Source organism: Tympanuchus pallidicinctus, unplaced genomic scaffold, assembly GCF_026119805.1.
Source record: "Tympanuchus pallidicinctus isolate F22 unplaced genomic scaffold, pur_lepc_1.0 scaffold23, whole genome shotgun sequence".
Lineage (NCBI taxonomy): Eukaryota > Metazoa > Chordata > Aves > Galliformes > Phasianidae > Tympanuchus > Tympanuchus pallidicinctus.
The window spans coordinates 7,876,646-7,899,353 of record NW_026294740.1 but is presented as its reverse complement, the minus strand read 5'-3'; the positions used below and the strand labels follow the sequence as shown (position 1 = coordinate 7,899,353).

The 22,708-nt window shown below is 39.9% G+C and overlaps 1 protein-coding gene across 11 annotated transcripts in view; it reads right to left on the bottom strand.

Annotated features, from left to right (window-relative positions):
• The window catches only part of BPTF (bromodomain PHD finger transcription factor), a 47,018-nt gene extending 26,145 nt beyond the window's left edge, over positions 1-20,873 (bottom strand). For 8 of the 11 annotated variants that reach the window (XM_052687763.1, XM_052687768.1, XM_052687772.1 and 5 more), the window contains exons 1-7: positions 20,013-20,873; positions 9,985-10,807; positions 5,635-5,858; positions 4,278-4,478; positions 3,635-3,823; positions 1,039-1,209; positions 732-907 (exon numbers count right to left, since the gene is read on the bottom strand). In XM_052687763.1, coding sequence (XP_052543723.1) covers positions 732-907; positions 1,039-1,209; positions 3,635-3,823; positions 4,278-4,478; positions 5,635-5,858; positions 9,985-10,807; positions 20,013-20,655 — 2,427 coding nt within the window. In that variant the 5' untranslated portion in view covers positions 20,656-20,873. Of the gene's footprint in view, positions 1-731; positions 908-1,038; positions 1,210-3,634; positions 3,824-4,277; positions 4,479-5,634; positions 5,859-9,984; positions 10,808-20,012 lie in introns of those variants that run through there. The other 3 variants (XM_052687766.1, XM_052687773.1, XM_052687770.1) reach the window with 3 other exon arrangements.
• Positions 20,874-22,708: the final 1,835 nt, after the last annotated feature.

The following is a 22,708-nucleotide window of genomic DNA, read 5'->3' as shown; positions in this document are numbered from 1 at the left end:
CAATATTCCCAAGAGCAACACTTGGAAAGAAAAAAAAAGCCTCTTCAGCAAGTCAAACAGGATCCTGTTCTGCTGCTCTGAATTATGTCTACTAATGGCTCTGGGAGAATAGCTTAACTAAACTGAAATAAGCTTTCTGTGAAACACCTTCAGAGTAAATCACAGAACTCATATATGTATCCAAACAAATATTGTTGACTTGAAAACATGACATGGATAACTCCTCATAATGGAGTTCCAAATCTGAGAGCTTTCACTTCAGTCTGCACCAAGGAGTGCTACTATTTTTACGTGGACATAATCTGCCAGTACAGATTATGAACTGCAAACCTCGTTATTACCCAGCTACTCAAACAACAACCAAACACAAACCACTATTAAGTTACAGTTTTGGCACAGCCGTTCTGAGAACTTTGAAGACAGAAGTGAGAGAAAACGTATATAACTTGCTACTGGCCATATCATAAACAACTCCATAGCTTGTGACCAGCACTTTAAAATCAAGTACGTGCACTGGGTCACTGTTATACCACAGTATAGATAGCAACTTATACTGCAAGGGGAAATGAAAAGGAGAAAAAAAGCTTGTGACACAACGTGTGGTTATTAGAACTTTCTGTCTAAAAGTATCTTCCAAATCACTTTTTTTTTTAATTAAAAAAAACCACAAAGCACATCAGTTTTCTAAAACAGTCTTCCTTCTCCCCCGAATTTTCCAAGAGTGCACAAACCTCTCTGTTTTCTTTATGTATCTTATTTGCTTCATGCGCTGCAGCAGCAACCTGTTGGCTTTTCATCTGGCACAACTTGCTATCCGGATTTCGTAATCTTGTGAGCATTCGTGTTGAACCTGGCATCCCTTTCCCAGCGCCTGGAGAATCACTTCTTTCACCATTGGCTTTCTCTCCTGTCCAAGAAAAAAAGGCTTTTAAAACAAACTCAAAAGCTAAAAGTTTTCTGTTGATGTATTGAAGTAAAAATAAAAAACAAATAACATGAAAATATATAGCAATGTTTTCTCTAATTTTTTTTTTTTACCTATGTCCTCTGAAGTCTGCAATCCCCCCTCTGCATTTTCAGCATCATCAGGCATCTTAATGGAGTCATTCTGCCCGGAGCTGAGCTCACTACTGTTGCTGTTTTCAACATCTGTCTGTGGAGCTGCAGCAGATGCACTGTTGTTGCTAGGGATCATCTGACCAGTTTCTTCTACAAAAGAAGAACTTGATTTTTAGTTTTCCTCTTAAAATGAATCAATGCAATTTTTTCTTTTTTCTTTTTTTTTTTTTTTTTTTTAATGAAAAATTCAAAGTCAGATGAACATCTTTTGCTGGACTGCAAAGAAACACCTGTAAGATATTAGTTTCCTCCAGAGCACTGAATCCCTGCAAGTTTTTGTTGTTGTTCTGTTCCAAGTGGTTTCTATAGCTCCAAATTAAACCTTAAACTTTCTGAAACTGAAATTTAAAGCACATTACTTCATGTATTTATTATTTGAAATACTTTTTTTTTTTTTTCTATATGCACAAACAAGCAGCTCTTTACTGAGATTTTGGTTTGCTTTTAGAATGCAGATTTAATGAAATTTGGTCCGAAGCTTCTATGAGTCTCTCTTTTGATGATATCACACTTTAACAAAGCATGCCATTCTCAGTTCCCTTCCCATTTTTAATCCCATCTTTGATCATCTCCTCTTCTTCAGCGCATTGATTCTGAGGAGTCCCACCAATTTCAATTCCATTTGTATCACTTTATCAGATCTTCTCTTCTACAAACTTAAAATATCAGCTTCTCTCTTACAATCTGGTGCATCTACACATTGCTTCAAGCTCTGTAAGAGTAATGAGTTCTCACTCCTCAGTTGTCCTTGCTACCATCTCTCTGGATAGCTGCAGACATAACTGCTACCTCTCTTGTCTCTACAACACTGGGTCCAAGTATGGTCTTTCAACTTAAGTGCCACTGAATTGCAATGGCCTAGAAATAAATTGCTCCCTCTTCCCAGGAAGAAGGCATCAACACTTACAAAAGCAATGTTATCTTAATGTTGTGCACAGACATTGCTTAATTTAAAAAAAAGATTTGTCTATTTCTGGAACTCTTTCAAAAGATCAGGGATCCTATTAAGAAGGCAACAGACCAAAACCTTCCTTCTGTGAAACATTCACAGATAGCAAAAAGATCTTAAGGTAAATGTTCTTAGATTCTTGGAAGAGTCCTAACCCAAACGCATCTCGATTTCTGGCACTGCCAAATGGGTGACTGACATTATTTGATCCATTTCCTTTTTAGTATGGGAAAAATGGAATAATTTTGTGCCTGCTGTTTGGAAGAGAGAAGAAACATCCAAACTAGATTCAAAAGACCCACATTACATTTAGCAACGACGGTGACATAGTTTTGTTCAGGTTCTTCATTTTATCTTATTTTCTTGTCGTTAAGGCTGGCTGCTTTACTGACAACAGTTCAGTATCCCTCCTCTCTCTGAAATAACGGTCTCAAAATGAAACTTCTTCATAGGAACACAATAAATACACTATAAATACAATAAAGACTGCAGGAAAAACTCGTCATCCACACTTGCCTAAAGACAAAGCTCACTAATTTAGAAATAGCAGCCAGCAGCTCTGGAAGAAGAAATGTACCTGTATGAAAGTGTATCAATATAAATTTTTTTAACAGGAAGCATGAAACCTATATATATATTTATATTTATATATATATATATTTTCCAGATTATGGATTAATCTTAACTTTCATTTTCTCCTATTGACAGAGTTTATTACCAAGTTGAGATGTATTCATATGAAGAAGTTCAAGAGTTATTCACTTGGGTACAGATTGCAATTAATTCAGCTGGAGAGAAAATGTTTACTACTACACTATTTCAAACAAACTGTCTGCATTACACAGTTCAGTATTTCTTTATTTACAGCAGCTGAAAATATATTAAAGTTGCTTAGAGTAACTTCCAGTTACACAGTAAGCTTGAAAGAATATCACTCTAAAAGAATACTCCGGTAACTCACATTACAGTGAATCAAATTGTGTTTGTTACTAAATCTAAAGCTCTTTTTTAAACACAATGTTATTATTTACAACCATTGACATACATTGACACATCTAAAATACAAAAGCTTTTGTGCATGTAAGTCTTATATCTGTTTAAAATTCCTGTCAATCATGACAATTTTTATCCTGAAATCTCTGCAGCAGTTTACTCATGTGAATGAAATTATTTTATTAGTAATTGATATAGTAAATGAGAGGTTAAAATAATAAAAGCCATTAGCAAATTAGAACTTGAAATCAACTTTGATAGGATGCTAACAACCATTATGGATCACTGTGCAAAAACAAAATATAAAGAAAATAGAACATAAAAAGCTTAGCTGTAGTCATCTTTGGAAAGCATGGAAACAAATGCTAATGTCATGGAGGACCACAAATTTCCAGCACTGATTGCAAGAAAATTAACTTTGAAATGTTAATGACAACGTAGCAGTAAAGGATGGCACTGCAAGCAAACAGCATGAGTGATATACGCTGTGAATGGTTTTAGTGGACAAACCAGATAGCAAAACTGAACAGATTACCCAAATTACAGAGGCATCAGTAACAGTGCCTTCTGTACCTGAGAGTTCCTGATGGAGCTCTGATGCCACCTTCTTCTCTGCCACGTTGTTGCTATCAGGGGTTTCTGACTGACACCCCATTGCGTTCTTCCCTTCAGAGCAACTATTCTCTCCTGCAGAAGGATTTGTGTTGTTGTCGTCAGTGCTCGATGTCAGACAGTTACTTTTATCCCCAATGACTGTTGCCTCTATAGTAAAATGCACAACAAAACTTTAGGGATATTCTTTAGTATGTCTTAGGTTGTCATTTGGGGTCACTCATAGAAGCAGTTTTATTAATTTTGCCCAACTGTTTCATGCTGTTGAGGTTTCTTATTTCCACCCTCCCCCTTTCTGTCTCCTGCTACTGGAAAGTCTTGTCTTAAAATACTTAATACAGATGAGGAAAACAATGTTAAAACAACGCTGAAATACTGCTTACTACAGATGTTGATCACATTCTTTCAACGCCACTTGTACCTCAAGCTAAAGTACCGTGAAATTACTTAACAAAAGAAATAATTATAACACACAACCACAAATAAATCAATTGCTTAAAAATAAAGAATCAGACAACACACTAGCTTGGGAAACCTAAGGACATAAACGAAACCCATCTCTTTACATAACTGTAGTTGTTAAAGCACAATCATGTTCCTTTACCTTCATTTTTCACTTTCTCCATAGTTTGCTCAGTGGATGTGTCCTCAGTTTTATCTTGATCTCCAGATTCTTTCTTGCCTTTCTCACCATCTGCCTGGTCATTCTCAGCATCGCTTTTGGCTTTTTCTGCCTCGTCTGCTGGTGTGTTTCTGTCTTCCTCTACCTCTCCTCTTCTTGCTCTGATAGCATCCAAAATTTCATCTACAATAAAATGCATGTCATCAATACACACTAAGCAGCACCTGTAGAGCTTATAAGCAGAAAAGAGCATGGCATAGACACTGTTTCCTTTCATTTATGGACAAAAAGTAACATCCAACTTCATCACTTTTTTTTTCTTAGAAGAAACAATTCTGAAGGTCTAATAATGATCGCAAATTATGCATTTATATAGTGATGACAAATCCATTTTTAAAGCAGAATATCCAACTTTCATGGCCTCCCCCAGAACCTCCACAGGTTTACAGAGGCATTCACTGTTTCAAGGCACATTAACTTCTAGCAGGGAACTGCAAGGGAGACAGCATTCCTTCATGCTTTATATAATACTGAAGAAAATATTTGAGCTTGAAGATTTCTGCAACTCCTATTGAGTTGATAAATGTTTATGAAGATAGAGATTGAGTGAGTAAGAGAGAGTAACAGTAAATTAACAAATAATTGACAGCCCAGCTCCAACACATGAAGGGGATCACAATCTGGCACACTCTAAGCAAATCAGAAATTTGAATCATTCAGGAGATCCTGGAACACACGATACAGAGGCCTAAGTCATCACTACACAGCCAGCACTGCACGATGGTTCTCCAAAGCCCTCTACTCACAATCCAACTGTGGCTAGCAGGAAGAACATCAATGCAAGTATGACCTAGCTTCAAGCATTAATGATACATTCATGGAGTAGGATGTAAAATAATTTCCTGCCATATATTCATTCATTTAGTTGAACACTTCCCAAGCAAATCCAACTAAGAAAATGCTAACATTTTGCTACAGCGCACTTCCTTTAGGTCAGTCATTTCACTGTAAAATGAATGTTCAATCAAAATCCATGCTAAATCAGAGTGAAGCACATCCAGTTTGAGGCAAACCAGCTATCAGATATAAACAGCAGTTAAACTGTTAAAAAAAAATGACAATGAACATCAAAAAAGTTCTGACGAGCTGATGTAAAAATCTTTTTCTCCCTGTAAATTCAGAAACGGACTGGTTTTTTGAATACAAGAATTTAATAACACACACTGAAAAGAACTGCTGTTATCAGTTTGGCTCAATAAACATTTTACAATAAAATAAACATAAGCTAGAATTTGATTCAAAGTGCAGTACTTATTCCCACTAGACAGAATATGCTTACCATTTGCTGCAGAAAGGAAAGACTTGTTGGTGCCCCTGGCTTTGTTAGTAAGGTCTTCTGTTACATCCATGTGCCGATGAACTTCTTCACGCATTTCTTCCAGAGTTTTGCATAGGTCAGCTTCCCAGTAATCTTTGTCTAGGCATTCAATTAACTCTGCCAGCTGAATCTTTGTGCTATAGTACCAGACTTTCTTATCTTTCTCACTTTCTGAATCTTCCTCTCTACAAGAGTGTTTTAAAAATAATAATATTAAAATATCTGGAGAGATGACAAAAATGATTATTATCACCCCTTTTTTTTTTTTGTAGAGAAATATTAAATGTCAACACCTGAATGCAAATAAACCAATATTAATCACTTGTTTCATTCTCATTATATTTAATATCATTGTAACTAGCACTCTACTAAGTCCCAAAGAATGTGCAATGAAAGAATGTACGTCTCCAGAATCCATAACAAGCTGTGCTTCTGACTCCAAATTCAGGAAATCTGAAGGGCAGTTTTACATTCACAAAATGTTTTATATTAACATCTGTACAGCTTTCACAGGTGCCTTTAAAAGTCCCTTCTTCCTACTCTAGTGTTACAAAGTTCCATTAGACTGAAACAGTATTAGCTGTTATCTTCAGTTTCACTACCTATTTCAAGAACAAGCTTTAGTACCAGTAAAAATATGTTGCACTGCAAGCCAATAAAACTAGAGGCACCAGACCACAAAGAGAAAGCATTCCACAGAAAAGACCCACCGTTCGTTTTTCTACATATTCATTAAAGAAATGCCCAAATTAACATTCTAGAAATGATCCATGAGGTCACGCATGAGTATTTTATTTCCCTTCCTCATTTGCAGAGGGCTTTGAACACAGAAGTTCTCTTGAACTAAAGGCTACCATCACTTCAGTAACAAGTTCAAGAATTAGAGCTGTCTCTTGACAATGCACAGATAGAACATCCAAGGGCACAAGCTGGCTGTTCTGTATAAAGATGAAACTTGTCTTTGGTCAGATCTCTTTTCAAGGCTCAGGTGTGAGCTAGTGGAAGCCCCCAGGTGCCCATAGTGACTCACTAACAGTCCAACCAATAACACAGAAAACATTCAATGCAATCTGTTTAGGTAAAATTAGTTGATTTAAAATAACTAATAAAAGAGTCAAGCTTTCTTCAAATGCCTTCTTGAATTGGTTAAAGGAACATCACTATGATCTGGAGAAACCCGAGAGACAGGCTATGAATAAAAAGAAGATGGAAGGATGGACACTGTGCCAGGACTGACTCTTCAGCAGGCAGGGAAAACAGCAATGTGATGGATTGGTAACACTTAGAACTACCAGAAAGGGGAAAAGGGCAGGGAGCAGCACAGCCTAACAAAATCCTCTGGGGGAAAAAAAAAAAAAAAATAAAGGCAAGAATTATGGATTTCAGTTCTCTAACTCCCAGGCAAGATTTCATACCAGTATTTACACAAATTGTTTTTAGCACTGTTTGCATCCTTTGATGTGTTGGATCACACGGCGCTGCTAAACACTGCTGAAAAATGCTTTTTTAAAATTGCTACAATGATATCATTTTGTGGATCTCAAGTTTTAACATTTGGCAGTTATCCTTCAAATCCTCTTTCAGTTTTCCAAAGCATAAAGCATGCTTCCACATGCAAAATGGTTGCTTTTGCTATGCAGCGTGGTTATTAAATCTACAGGACATTAGAACTGACAGCACAGGATTAACATCTATGTGAACTGAAGTACAGTTCTGTTATATAGTTAATGCTTCTGTTTCATTATGAAGTGGCTTTACAGGCACGTTACAAAAAACTTAAATTACACTTCAGTGTCATGAATAGTGTAGTAGTCAGTTTTGTACATCCCACATCATGCTGAAGGGCACCACAGCTGCAGGGCTGCCAGGATGTCTCAGTGTCTGTTTGTCACTCGGATCCCATCAGCAGGATTTGAGAAGTTTTTAATCCAAGCCACATACTTCTGAACCAATTTGTTCTGGAAGCAGGCACAGGTACAGTTACAATAGCAGAAGGCAACTAACTGCAACAGGAAGGATAGAAAACCTCAACTTAGGTAACCTGCATGAGAATATAAAAGAAAGTTGGGAAGTAATGGGTGAACTGCATTTACTCTGACCTTGGTAAACGTCACAAATTTTTCATTGATGTTTTGAAACATTTTATTACTAATTGAAAATCAGGAAAATGGAAATTCCAATAGCAATTTTCCTTTTGCTGTATTGCTTATAGTTCCTATCCTTTTTGATATCCAATGAATTAATGATGTTTTCTTGTTATATAAACACCAATTAAGATACAAAACTTCCATTAATAAAATCTGACTTATTACTACTTCTGTTAGTTCTCAAATCTGTAATGGTGAGCAGAACAAAATCATTTTGCAGTGCAGTAGAGCATTAAGACAAACTCATCTCTACAGCAAGGTTTTCCTTGCAAGTTTGACAGGAAATTACAAAAAGTATGGGCAGAGAAGAGAGATTGTCCTTCATCTGTCATCTTCCTCCTATTTTACTTTACTTTTTTGTGGTTACCAGAAAAGACCCTTTCTTCCTTGCCCTTTGGAAGAGAAAAATACTTTCATTATACTTGCAAAACCTCACTATGGTTTTACACTTGAAATATTTAGTTTTTACTAGATTTTCACTTCAAAACAAACAAACGAGCAAACAAACAAACAAAAAAACCCCAAAAGGATTGTTTTGGGTTTAGAAAATCCAACCAACAGGACACAACTGAGTAGTGTTTAATCAAGACAAGAAAAGGGTCTAAATAAATGTCCATGTAATGAAGGCAGCTGTTTGGCTACATGGAACAAAAGGAGAAGGAGCACTCCCTCACAGATCAATCAGTTACATTACTGCTTCCAGACCCACACTGACTCACAGAAACCATCCAGGAATGAGACACAAAAACAAACCTCAGTTCAGAAGCAGCACAGCTACATACACTAGTTTAGTGAAAGTTCTATAAAAGTTTTCCCAGAAACCAGCAAAATGCAAACAAACCCTAATGGCTTCTCAGAAAGACAACTCAAGTGCATTTGCATCAGTGGTATGGTTTAGCCCCAAACTGGAAGAGCCACCCACACATGAAGGAAACCAACTGCAGTAAATCTGTGATACTTGTTTCTGTAGCTATGCAAATCCACAACACGTTCACATTCTCAATGCATATTCAAGTTCTGTATCCCATTTAGTACTGATGCCTCCTAAAATTTCTACTCAAGAAAGGTTATGTTAATACTGTATAAACTTTGTATCAAAGCAAGCAAAAATTAACAGTCATTGGGAAAATTGCTTGGAATGTGAATTCTTCACAACAATTTCTACACTCCTTTACCTCCAGCCCTTTCTCAAAAGGAAAGACGCCTGAAAGCTGGAGAGACAACACATGGGCAAACTACCAGTTTTAGTCAGGGACAAAACATATGTCAATTTTGTACTATTTGCTGTACTGAAACAGAAAACAGAAAGAAAAAAATTAAAAGGAACGATCTGCTGATTTTTCATGGGTTAATTACCTCACTCTGAAATCACAGCAGAAGTTGACATCATCAGAATGAAAGACTACAAGACATTTCACTGCAGGGGAACCCTAAAGATTTTTGCAGAACTGTGAAGGTACAAGTGGGACAGCACTATTTAAAGAAACCATTTTCTGAAACACTACAGTTTAGCTATAGGGTTTCTCATTGCTGTCTTTGGAAGTATAAAAACATCAATTTGAAAGCAAGCAACAGATGAACTACAAGAAAATCCTCACGTAGTCTTTTTGGATCAACTCAGGCTTCAAAATTTTTTTTATCTATTTAAACTAAGGGATACTATGATGTTTATTTTAGTACGAAAACTTCTTAGACCTCAATCACAAACGTAGGAGAATAGAATAAAAATAATCACTGCTGGGGAGCACAGTTCAGCATATCAAAATACCCTCCAGGCAAGTGACAGTGCCCCAAAACCAGTCTCCTATGCACCATGTGATCATAAAGGCATTTAAGCAGTACTTCAGCAAGTTAATGGGAACTCCAGTTTTTGGTAAATGTTTGCTTTCTTTTCCTCACATTTATGCATTTCAGGTATGTTAAAATTACGCCTTAGCCCCTGCCTTCCTCCCCTTCTTAAATATAATTTGAGAATATTTGTTTTGGAGAAAAATCATGGGATAATTATATTCTCTTTAGAGAGATCAAGTTAAAAAGTCAGTAAAGTCCTATGTAACTAAAGAATAATTACGAGATGGCAACAGCGCCTTACAGGATAGCGTTGCAAATTCACATTCAATTCAATATTATTCTTTAGAATGCACTAAATGTTTCCTTTACTTACATAATGATTCTTCTGTTCAGGAACCAATATTTTCGCCTGTGCCTGTCATACCCAATGGGCTCATGTCGGATGTACGGTTTATTTTTTTGGATTTCAGCGACGCAGTCAGTTACTCCAGGCACCTTATGTGCCACGCAGACTTCACACTGCCACTCATCTTCTGGTACCTCCTCGAGTGGTGGTTTCACACACTCTAAATGGTACACAGCCGAACAAGTTTCACAGCAAAGCAAATCCCCAAGTTTGTGACAAACCCTACAATGATCGTCATATTGAATAACACCTTCTGACATTAACTCTTCACGTGCAATGTTTGTTGTAAGAAACTGATCCACTAAGAACTGCAGAACCTTGATTTTATTCTCTACTGGTCCATAAGGATAGTCCTCTGTCTCTTGATAAGGAAGAACATGATGGTATTCCTTGTCACTCTCACAATATACTCGCAGAACCTCAGGCCACGTCATTCCATCTATGAAATACAAAGTGGAATTAACGCTATCTTTGAGGTCAGCAGGTCCAAAGGTAGTATTTGAAGTGTCTTCTTCACGTAAAACTGCTTTTAAAAGCACTATATGCATCTCTGCCATAAGTGTGCACTGCTCTTGACTTACCAGAGCAGCACAGAAGTCCTCAAAACGAAAAGGAGAAAGGCGTAAAACAGTGCCAAAGTTCCTTAGTACCTCATAGATGGCAATCACATTCATGATGTGCTCACTAGGCACCATTAAGTCCTCTGAGGATTTAGGAAACTCCAAAGGTGGGATATCCTTTTCTTCCAATATTGGAGAACGAGGACGATGCACTCTTTGTCGTCTCCTACCTGGAAATAAAAACAACAGTAAGAAGTTTGCCATTTCCAGATCAACGCGTTAAAGTTTCTGTCATCAGTGACTGTGCTAAAATATCTTTCCAAACAATCGCAAGTTAAGGATTCATGTCTTCACAGCTACTTAAGTGATATTCACCTAATAATCTTATTTAACTACAAATATAAAGCAGAATTTCAGGTATGTATATCTTATTTTTAATCAGAATATTATTGTATTCTGTTGTATTTCCCACGCAAGATATGTCTATTAATCTTTAAAATGACATTTAGAATTCCAATAATTCAAGTTAGTTAAAAAGACAAATATTTCCCTCAGACAAAAAATTAAATTGGAAATTCTCATTTTTATTCAGAAATACTGGCTAATCATTCCTCCTAGGAACATTCTAGAAGAATCAAGCTTCAGGTACTTTGTATAAAAACACTGCAAACTGTTTTCCTATTGTAGCATACAGGAAACATTATTTCAAGCAGATGTCTCAGGACATCAATTTCAACTGAATTAAAAGACAAAAGAGAACCGAAATCCCTTTATCTACTCCTGTCCTACTAGAACTTTCCTACTGAGAGCCAACAAGCCAGAAATAAGCCAAATGAGACATGTATGAATATGCTGTATTAGATGAGATGCCACATTTTCCTGTCTTTACTTCCACTATCCTAAATGCCCAAGAGAAGGAAAAACGCAAGAGCAAAGTATCTGGATATGGTGTTAAAAGAAATATGAAATATTCAATCAAAATAATGAAGTATCCAAATACATACAACTTTTTTCACAGCTATCAGCTGAAGTATTAGGATGAACCACATTTTTATTTTTTTATACTTAATGAAGTTTGGACAATCTCAAACTAACTATTAAATCACCATCTTGGTTTAAAAATCAAGAATGGAGATTAAAAATGGTTTTAGGCCCTCTGGTAAACATACAGTGACCTAGGTAAACAACTACAATTCTAATTTGTCAATAAGTTTTAGTAATAGTGCTCCCTGGCATTTGTTCAACCACTTGACTTCCTCCCACACTTCCTCCGTAATGATAGGAAATGAGTCTAACGAGGTAGGGTGGCAGAGAATGATAAGATAAACTATAGCACATAAATACTGAAATACAGATCTCAGTGAATTTGAAAATACTATTATGAAAAATCCAATGGACTGGGGAAAAAAATAAACAACACAGAAAAGCTGCCTTTAAGAAACAGTGTGTAGATATTTTACAAATAAAAAGACGTACAGAAGAATTTGTGAAATGATTCTGGAAGAAAATCAGTAATTGAGCAGTAAGTAGAGGCAGACAACACCAACACAGCATTCCCTTCCCGTCTTTAAAGGTGGGAACAAAATCTTAGCCACAAGCTAGACCCTGCAAAACAATGTTTCAGAAAATGAGAGGCCAGATGTTTCCATTACAGAAGCAATGGGTCAACATCACCTGCCTATAAAAATACATTTCCAGGTTTAGTACAGTTTGAGTTGTGCAGAAAATGAAAGCACGCTTGTGTGACTGCCTTTTGGTTTGCTGCTGTATTGATGGAAAGTGTTTGACCATAGCAAATGTACAAAAACATAAGAGTTTCACAAGCAGTCAGAAGGCAAGCATCCCTATAGCAAGAAATGTCCAGGTTAAGCCTAAGTTGTCTTGGCTGTATATGTACAAAACAAAGCTGCCTTAATTAAAAGCCTCCAAAACACAACACACATTCACAGATGACATTACATGAAGGTCCTGGAACTTCCTTCAGTATTGCAGGATGGTGTAAGAGCAGGCCTAGTAAGAGGTCACGTAAGGCATCACAGACATTCCAGAATCATCGACGATCACCTTAAAGCCCACATGCCACAAAAAGCTGGCAGAGCTTTACACTAGGATTCTTTAAGTGTCCGCAGTTCTAGCAGAAAAAATCCTTGGTCTCTCACACAGTAAAGGTATAAATGAGTCAGCCCTTGACAAAAGCAAGCAGAAAGAACGATGGCCTTGATTTGCCTAAATGAACCAGAATCAACAACAAAAGACGCAAAAGCCCACCAAGGACAACAGTTTCAGGCAAAGATAAACTACAACAAATGAACGTTGTGAAAGAAGCTACTGCTTGTCCTCTCATTCCTTGAGATCTTCTACTCCAAGAACAAAATCACAATTCCTTCTTACACATTTTCATTCTTCACTGAAAAAGCAGACTAACCAGTCCTTTTGGTGTCTCTTTCTCCAGGAGTAAAAACCTGATATATTTATGTTACACCAGACAAAAGAAGCAGCAGAAAAGGAACCTTAAAAGTAAGGCATTCCTAATGTTTTATGAAAACATTCTTAAAACGTTTTCTAACACTTCCTTTTGAAAAGGAAGCATGGTGGTTCAGGTAGAGCTATGGATAAATGTTATCAGGACTCAAAGTACATCACTAAATACCATAACAGAGTATTATACTTTTGTGCAAGCACAGTGTAGTCAGCTGACTGTATTATTCACACCAATCTCCATCTCCTGTATGAAACATCCTACACACTATCATGTTTGCTTTGGCACACAGCACAGACATTTCAGAAGTCATTATAGTATCTAATAGGTTAAACAATAAGGAAAAAGACTGCATTAGAAAACGAGTACCTCATTTGTGAATTGGGCATCATGCCCCATGGCATACAGCAGAGTTGCTGCACTGTATCACTCAACATTCCCACTCCATACTGTAAAATCACACACCCTACCACACTCAAGTTGGAGACAGAACAAAGGCAGAATACGTCTGCTTCTGTTCCATTCAAATCCCACAGCTTTATTGTGAAGGATAAACTGATCTGCCAATAGACTCCAGCTGCCACAACTGGACTATTTACAGCATCCAGAGCACCTTGAGTGTCCCAGCATTACACATTCATCTAACATATACTTCTTTTAAATCACATTCCTTCTCTAGTCGTCTCCAAAAGTGATGAAGCAGTCTGCAGTAGATGCCTCTCCCTATTTGGAATTCTCTAGTTGAGGAGCTGCCTGTAATTAAGATTAAAGAGTAAACAATTTTACTCGCATGGCACATTTAATTATAGATATTGATAATTATAGTCTACACTTACCATAATCTATTAAAATAATTTATATTACAAATATTCAAGGACAATACACTCATGATATTTGAAACAAACTGAAGTTGCTGAACTGGTGAAGTCTATTCAGTCTATTCAACTTCAGTGCTTTAAATGTTGACTTCTTGACATTTAGAAACAAACAGGAGTTGAAAAGGAACAAAAAACCTTGTCTCCATTTACAGAATGAAAGCCTGCAGCCCTCAGACCTGCTACACTTTAACACTGGAGAATATGGAACTTAAAAAAAAAACCAAAAACTTTTCCATCTTTAATGAATCTTCTTTATGTAGCCAGCTTTAAAACAGTATTTGAATGAATTGTTTGCAATAAGGTGTGACTAAATGTGGCATTTTTTGCACCTCAGTTGTATGCTGATTGCCATACACATGTAGGCTAACAAAAATCAGTCCAAAAAATCCAGTTTTGCCTCATCTCTCTTATGTCACCTCCCCTTCATTCCAGATGCACAGTGCTAGGAAACACAGCTTTCAGCCCAATGGCTTTTCAAGTAACGGACTTGGGGATGAAGGTCCTACATGGGAAATATTCTGCCAGAATCACTGTCTCGTTTAAACAGGGAGAGCAGTAGCTACACTGTTATGACCTTATAAATAAACACTGGCTCCAGTATTTCTTGGTTAGAAAGATCACAACTGCTCTAATTCCTCTTAAAACTTTCCCTTCCTCAGAACTTCTTAGCACCTGGGCAACAAGGCTCCTGCACAGAGCTTCTGTTGGTGGCTAAGATGGGGAGAATAAACTCAGTAGAGTACAGGGGAAAGAACAGAGACTGCAGTTCCACATATTCCAGAAATCTGTCACAGAAGGAGAAAAAAAATGGAACAAAAAAACTCACAGGCACACAGCACAGAATTTATGCCAGCAAGTGAAAGGGTTTTCAACTTATCCTAAGAAAGAAGATTGAATTTTGGCTTCAAATTCCACAGTTTAAGTCAAACCACGCTACTCCTATATAAAAAGTCCATCTTTAGTAAAATAGAACTGAGTTAGACTTGTGTCTCAGAGCATGAGTCACTACAGAAACTTCCCAACATAAAGACCAATTGGCAATTACGTGATGTCCTGGAAGCATGAGCAGTCCTTAGAGAAGACACCTTCTGCTGTGCTTTACTTCATCCTAGAAAGTTTGACTTCTGACCATTTTTCTAAACCTGCAGCCTCATTCCTGTTCAATCTTAAGAACACAAAATCAGACATCTCCCACCCATATACTACTCTGCATCATTCAGATTTCAAATGGGAATGCACAGCAACAAAAGTTCTTGCTGGATATCATTGAGAAAACTTACAACATTTGATAAAAATACTAAGACAACATTTTGAGTGGGTTTTCACTTTTGCTCCCTTTCTCCCAGCAGCATGCAAACTGGATACAGCTCCATGTTTGTCACAGCAAGATCCAAACCGGTTCCTTAATTAAAAGTCAACCTCTTGGGAAAGTATTTGCTCAGCTTACACCAGAGTGGAAAAAACTGTACAGTGAAAGTGAATTAGTTTAACATAAAATAAGAATTGTTGAAGAAAAACAGTAACAGAAAAATCAAAATTATTTTCTTAGGATGGGTGAAATGTTTCCATTTCCTTTCGACATGACAACCAGAATGTGTCTAAGATTCAGCACTCAAATGATCTCTTTCAGAACAAGATGCATTTGTAATTCTATCATAAGCACAGCTCCAATACATTGCTTTGCAGCAGTCACACCTAACTGAAAGTCATTTGGATGGAAAAAGGAAAACAACAAGGTAAACTCAAATCTAAGGCAACGTAAAAAATGAGACATACCAAGCACCACCAATGCTTTGTGAGCATTTTTCAACATTGGGATCAGCACTGCAATGTCAGTAGGAGCCAAGAACAAACAATCTCTATACTCTAGAGCATCACTTTATCACCTGAAGAACCAGTGCAAAACAAGCAGCCAATGGAATCTCACATTGTCATTCTGAGAAGTACTCAGTCACACTTCTTTTGTGCCTCGAACCCAGGCAAATTAAACAAAAAAAGCAGCACTACCACACCAGTTCTACATTCTGACCATTTCTTAGCTGGGACACATTCAAGATAAGCCATAACTAATTTCACAAATTAGTAAGCTCTAGCAGCTCCCCCTCTAATTGACTCAAGCCCCCAGCTACTCACCTGACGCCACTTCTATGCAGCACAAAGGTTGACCAAGAAATTTTACTGCAGACCTATAAAAATGACTGAACTCCATATTCATCTGCAGTACATCAAATGATTCCTATCTTTTAAAATGTACGCTCCCTGAGAATAGTATTTGCTGCACAGAATTGCTTAGAGAAATGGCTGAAGACAAAGTGCAGATCTGCATGTCACTACAGCAGTATCAGCCACTAATTTGACCCATGCTATTTCTCTGCTAAGACTTGAACTTGCCTTCTGTATCTTTCATGACTTGTTGGCTGAACAAGCGAGGTTCTCCAGCTAGCAAATCAAAGTGTAAATCCCTGAATTGTAAAATAAGAGCATGCCAGATGTAGAGAGCAGGTGAGATGTTTGGGAGGCTGACAAATCCTCTCACACATAAACAAGAGGCCGCATATCTTACAATTGTATCTCCGTGCCTCCACTTAACTCTTTGTGAGCAAGAAAGTCTGTTAAAGTGTAAAATTACTACAGACAGAAAACGGAGCAACTGGTTTCCAGTTAAATTCTTTCACCCTGAAGATCAAAGCTCTCTGGTGAAATAACTAATTAACAAAAGCGACAGTCAATCACTGTAATGCTCACAGCCCATCAATGTCCATCTAAAGAAATGAATGTATCTTAAATGACAGATCTTTTGACTTGCATCTTCAGCGCTGTGCATTAGCTTGTTAGACAGGCTGGTGATTTTCTTAGCCAAAATCTAGATGCCAAGCTTTAGATAATGAAAAAAAAAAAAAAAAAAAAAAAAAAAAGCAAAAAGCAAACAAAGTCTCCAGGAAAAAGAAAAAAAAGAAAAACGGATTTCTAAGCATCTTGATTTTCTTTAAAATTCCACTATGCATGGAAAACAACCCAATTGTGATGAGCCTAAAGGTTTGTTACAGCAAACAGGTAATGGTAAAATGTTTAGTGAGAAGATATATGGGACACCTGTCCATAAAGTACAGCTGCCCTCTGGGGATAAAGGAATTACAGAAAAACATGAACATAAAATCCCCCCACCAAAGGCCAGTCCAACAAGAGACAGCAGTCAAACACATCCAACCACACAAACTTTAAGTATTCCATTAATAAGCGTGATATTGAAGGCATTTTTACTATTCCAAATATTGTGATTCTCTAAATATTTTATAATAATATACTAATCATTGTTCAAGTTTGAGACATACCATAATACCACAGTGAAGCACAAAAATCATGCCTTACTTGGCTAGAGACATTGTTCTGTATTCTTTTACAGTAACTGTTAAGAATATAAATAAGAAAAAAATGTGGAAAGTCTGCCACCCATTTAAGTGGAATGCCATTTAAATGCAAATCTTGGTTAGTAGGACAGTTTGGTTGTTACTACGATTTTTCAATACTCTGCTCTACAAAATGAACTCCTCAGCCCTGAATACTACATCCTGGTTGTCAGTAATTCAGGCTGCCTGTGATCCAGAGGAGATAAGCAGACAACAATTGTACATCACCTCATCTAAGAGAACTGGCGAGACTGCATGATTCCGTGATGCTGACTAAAACAAAGGAGATACTCCACCAAGTTGCACTGTTATAACCACAGGAACTTTGTCACTGTATGTTACAGTTTGTATTACTTGAAGATAAATAGATGGAAGGTAAAACACTCTGAAGAGCTAAAGACTCAGCATGCACCTGGGTCAAAGAGCACCGGAGCCTGAAGGCATGTCGCTGTGGGCCTGTCCTACTCTTTGGGTTTTGAAGGATCTTTTCCTTGACCATTAAAACTGTTCTAACATTTAGGGTCTCTTCCTGGATTCCGATAAGATGAAGATTTCAATTAGCGCCACCACTGCGTAGCACATTCACAATGCAGGTATTCGTCCAAGAGAAACAAGACACAGAGTGAGCTGATGAAATGAAAAGTTTGTACCTTCCTCTTTGCAAAGGAGGGGGGAGAGGAATTAGGCCAACACTCAGCTAACAAGAGCCACCAGTAAAAGCCTAACCAACATCAACATTATAACCATCAACCACACAGCGTAAAAAAGCTGAATAAATAAAGATGTAAGTAATACATCTACAGTAATACGGTAAGTAAAGATGAAAATGCTTACACAAACTTTTTAGAAATAAATTACCTTGACCAGGTGAAAAATACACACACAAAATCAGGGAAGAGTTTTCTGATACACTTAAATACCACTTACAACCTGCTTGCACAGGTCTCTGCTTGCACACAGTAAAACACACTGAGGCATCTCGTCATTTGCCAAAATTCTTCACTATATTTCAAAAACAATACACCCATACTTCCTAGAACTCATGTTAAACCTGGATGTTCACATCAAAAACACCTTCCTGACCTAGACAATTAACATCATCAGAGATTCCTTCCCTGACAAAAACACTCCCCAAACAAGTTAATGAGTCACCAAACTGAACAGAAAATTAAGAACTAAAAGTGAGGAAAGTACTTCAAACTTTGGTAACATATTCAAAAAAAAAAATCCATTTCATTGTAGGACAACTGCAACAAATAAACCAGTATTAACACCTTAAAAAATGTCCCTTAAGTTTAACTAATATAGTAATATATGTATTTATTTGTATTCATTTACATTCTTAAGTTTGTGGATATAGATTTTTAATAGGTTAGTGTCCACACACTTTTTTAAAGGACTGTAATAAAGTCATATAATGGGCTGTACCACTGACTCCCTAAAATAAAACTAAATGACACACATAATGACACTTCATGCTTAAAAAAAAAAGGAAACAAAAAAAACCCAGCTAACTACTCAAAACTACATTTAAAACCAACAAAAAAAAGTCCAACATAAAAAAAACCCCAATCTGTTCCTGCCCCCTTCCAAATTGGCCACTGTTTATCATCCTGCAGCCCAATTCAGAAACACTCCTAGGTTACACCTAAGTTTAACTACTCTCCTGGTTCAGAGACTGTAAAAATTTTTTTTTCTAAGCTTGAACTCTGTTATGGAATGAATTAAAATGAATTTAAAGTGCTAAAGTTTAAAGAAGCTTGAAACCTACATACCTAGGAACTAATTAAGGACAACCAGAAGTATAGGCCTTATAAGAAAAACTGAGCCCAAATCTGTCACATGAGGTTCCAAAAAACAAAATGTAATCACAAAGACACGTAAAAAGCTTTAACTCAAATGCAAGTTTTAAAGGTTGCCACATCTTGAAATAACTGCAGGATTTAAAACCCAGACATTTGACTTAACCTCCACCTTTTCATCTCCATGCCCTATTAAGTAAAACTAGGTTTACACCCTTGCAATGAGGCCCTGTGCACTTTTCCCCAAACTATAACAATGCAATCTCCATTTTGAACAATGCACCTCATTTCCCTCCTTGGAAAGCTCATTTTGTCTTAAAGACAGTAAATTTGATTCCAGGTATACTCTGATTTCGAAAACTTACAAATTTCTAATGCTTATGGCTTTTTTAGGCCACTTCAAGTTGCATGTGCTCCTTTTCAACATCAAGTTACATCTGCTAGCATAAGCCATCCTTTGCTGCATTTATTCAAAATGACCCCTTTGCAAGGCACGCATCTCATTTCCTTGTTTTTAAATAGTAAGTGAACGCTCCATGCACTTCTGACGTTGTTTGTAACACGTTTTGGTGTACCATGCAGTTCTGCAGCAGTCAGAATCCCCATGCATATTCGCAAAGCGCCCCTTGTTCCAGCATGTACTTCCTTCCTTCCCTCCCCTCGCTGCGTTTGTAAGCACATTCTAATGCCCCCCCGCACCTGTGGGGCTGCCAGGAGTTAAGCTGCATACCCCTCACCCCTGTGAGTGCTTGCGGGCATCCCTTACGTACAAGGATGGGAGGAAGAATGCATGCGGATTGGACTTGCAAACCTAGAGGGAGCGTGTGTGCTGCCCTGGGCTGGTGCGATTTATCCCGCTGACTCTCTACCTGGGGTGCTGCTGTAGGTGCTGTGGCTCCTGAAGCTGCTCTCAGTGCAATAACTGGCATCGTCTTCATCCTCCATCTCTTCGGGGTAGTCAGAGTCGTCGTCGTCCTCCTCCTCCATGATCTCCTCCTCCTCTTCCTCCTCAGAGTCCTGGTTATCCTCGGGGTCTGCCTCCTCTTCCTCGTCGGACACCATGCTCTCCTCCTCCTCTTCGCTCTCATGATCATCGTACACCACTTTGCTGATGCTCCTCCTGGACGAGGCAGCCCTGCCTTGGCTGTTGCAGCTGCCTCCTCCGCCTCCTCCCCCTGCTCCTCCAGCCCCGGCCCTGCCCCTACCCTTACCGCCGCTGCCTCCCCCACCAGGGGTGCTGCTGCTGCCGCTGCCTCCCTTCCTCTTGCTGCCCCCCCTGGGGGAGACGGCGGCGGAGGAAGAGGCCTGGGCAGCTCCGGCCCCCTTCTGCTTGGGCCCCGCCGCCGTCTCCGCCTGGGCCGAGCTCGCCCACCTGCCGCGGCTGCTGCCCCGCTGCCGGGACCTCAGCCCCCCGATGGGGCCCGCCGCGGAGGGCGGAGCCGGGGAGCTCGCCTGAGCGGTGCCCGCCGCCGGCTGCTGCTGCTTGGGCGGCCTGCCTCGCCGGCCCCGCATCTCTGGGCGCTGGCCGGGAGGGGGAAGGGAGGGGAAAGGAAGGCTCGGGAGGGCGCTCGGAGTCCGGACAGGCGGCTACGGGGAAGCTCCCCCCCCTGCGAGGGATCCGGGCCGGGGAGGGGGGCCGCCGAGCCGTGAGGGCCGAGGGCTCAATCCGAATTGCCGGCGTCCCGCTCCGGATCGCCACCGGCCGCCATCTTGTTTCTTCGTCTCTGCCTCGGCTCGCTCCGCTCTGACTGGGGGAAGCGGCGGCGGCAGCAGGCCCCGAGCGCCTCACGTGACCGGCCGCATCCGCCAGCCGCCGCCAGGGGGCGCGGCAGCCGCCGGCCGCGAGAGCCATGTTGGAGCCGGCGCTCGGGGGCGGCTCCGCGCTGGGACGAGGGGTATCCCCGCTGCACGCGCTGCCCCTCCGCCGCTCCCTCAGCGCCCTCTTTGCCGCCGTCCCCTCGCACCGGGACGGAGCCCTCCGACCCACAACCTGTCACGACGCCTGTCACGCGGCGCCGTCCCGGCACGCCACCTACCACGAAGTTACCCTCAGCCCCGCTGCCGGGCGCTCCCGGGGCTGTCCGCCGCTCTCCCCAACCCTCAGCTAAAGTTGCCCCGAGGCCGCTGCCCGCCTTGGGGGCGGATGCGAGCCCACCTTAGACTCACCGTCTCCCTGCGCCTGGATAAAGACGCCCGTTACCGGTCCTCGATCCCAGGGCTCGCCTCGCGCCCTCAGGGCGGTCCCCTCGCTCCACGTCCCACAGCTTCAGCCCGGCTGCGCGTCCCGCCCGGGACAGCTGCGAGCGCAGGTAGGCAACGGGCTGCGCCCGCCGCTGCGGCCTGAGGAGGCTCAGCCGCTCCTGCCATCGTTCCTCAGGGCGGGCTCCCCTCAAGGAGGGCTCCCCCCGAGGCGGGCTCTCCCGCCTGCACCGCGCTGGCAGCCTTCCTCAGCCCAAACACCCATGTCCCATATTAAGATCCCGGGCTTTAAATCTTTCCCCTTCACGCAGAAATGAATATGTTTTTACAGCTCACCATTACCTTGCTGGGATTACCGTAAAGCAGAACAAGACTGAAAAGACCTCACTGGGTCCTGCTCTTTGAATTTTAGTCAGTGTAGTTTCTCTGAACTGCTGTGTCCGTTCACTTGGCTCTACAAAATGGAGCTGGGCTTCATTTAGTTTGTATTCCCTCATTTTCACATTTGCCTGAGCCTCCAGGATTTTAAAAATCCACAGAGACCAGATGCCCTGTTGGGCTTCTAATACCACGACTTCAGCTGAAAGTACCAGTTTCCTGACCAAAAGCAGGATAAAAAATAAAAGGCAGTCCAAGGCCTGTCAGCATCTCTCAATACCTACAACCAGCCTTTTTCTCGCTAACTCTTCAGTTGGGTCAATTTTTGAGATCTTATGCTTGCAGAAGACTGTAGCAATTCTACAAACATATGAGTACATTGATACACAGAAGGGGATAAGTTGTTTTACTGTCTCACATTGTGAAACATCTGTGAGTTCTGCCACCTATACAGGGTGAATCAAGAAATACTTTGTTGTGTATGTACTGCACAAATCCACATACAGCCCATAGCACTACGCCTGTTAACATCTATAAAGCAGTGAGGATTTTGATCACTTGAAATAGACAAAGGTGCCAAGTAACATTTGCTGGAAACCAGAACACTGTGTCTCTTAATGACCTCTCATTTATTAGTTGTCATCTAGAAGGGCTTAATATCCTGTTTAGTAAAGAGCTCTAATTCTAGAGCTGGAGAAATGGTTGCACGGAGAGGTATGTTAACTTTCAGAGTCAGGACTATAAATATCAGTCTATTGGTATAATTTAAAAAAGCCCATTTCTAAGTGAGTTGAACACCAAAGGAAGAAGAATTTTACATATGATACCCTATACTGTATCTATTCTTGAGACAGATGAGGAGAAATAGGTTCTCTCAAAATGTACACAGGAGAAGATGTACAGCCTAGTTGTTCCAGGCTGGTAGCTAGGCAAGTGCCTTTCTCCAAGGGTAAAGGAAAGAATTGAAAAACCTAAGAATTTACAGCTG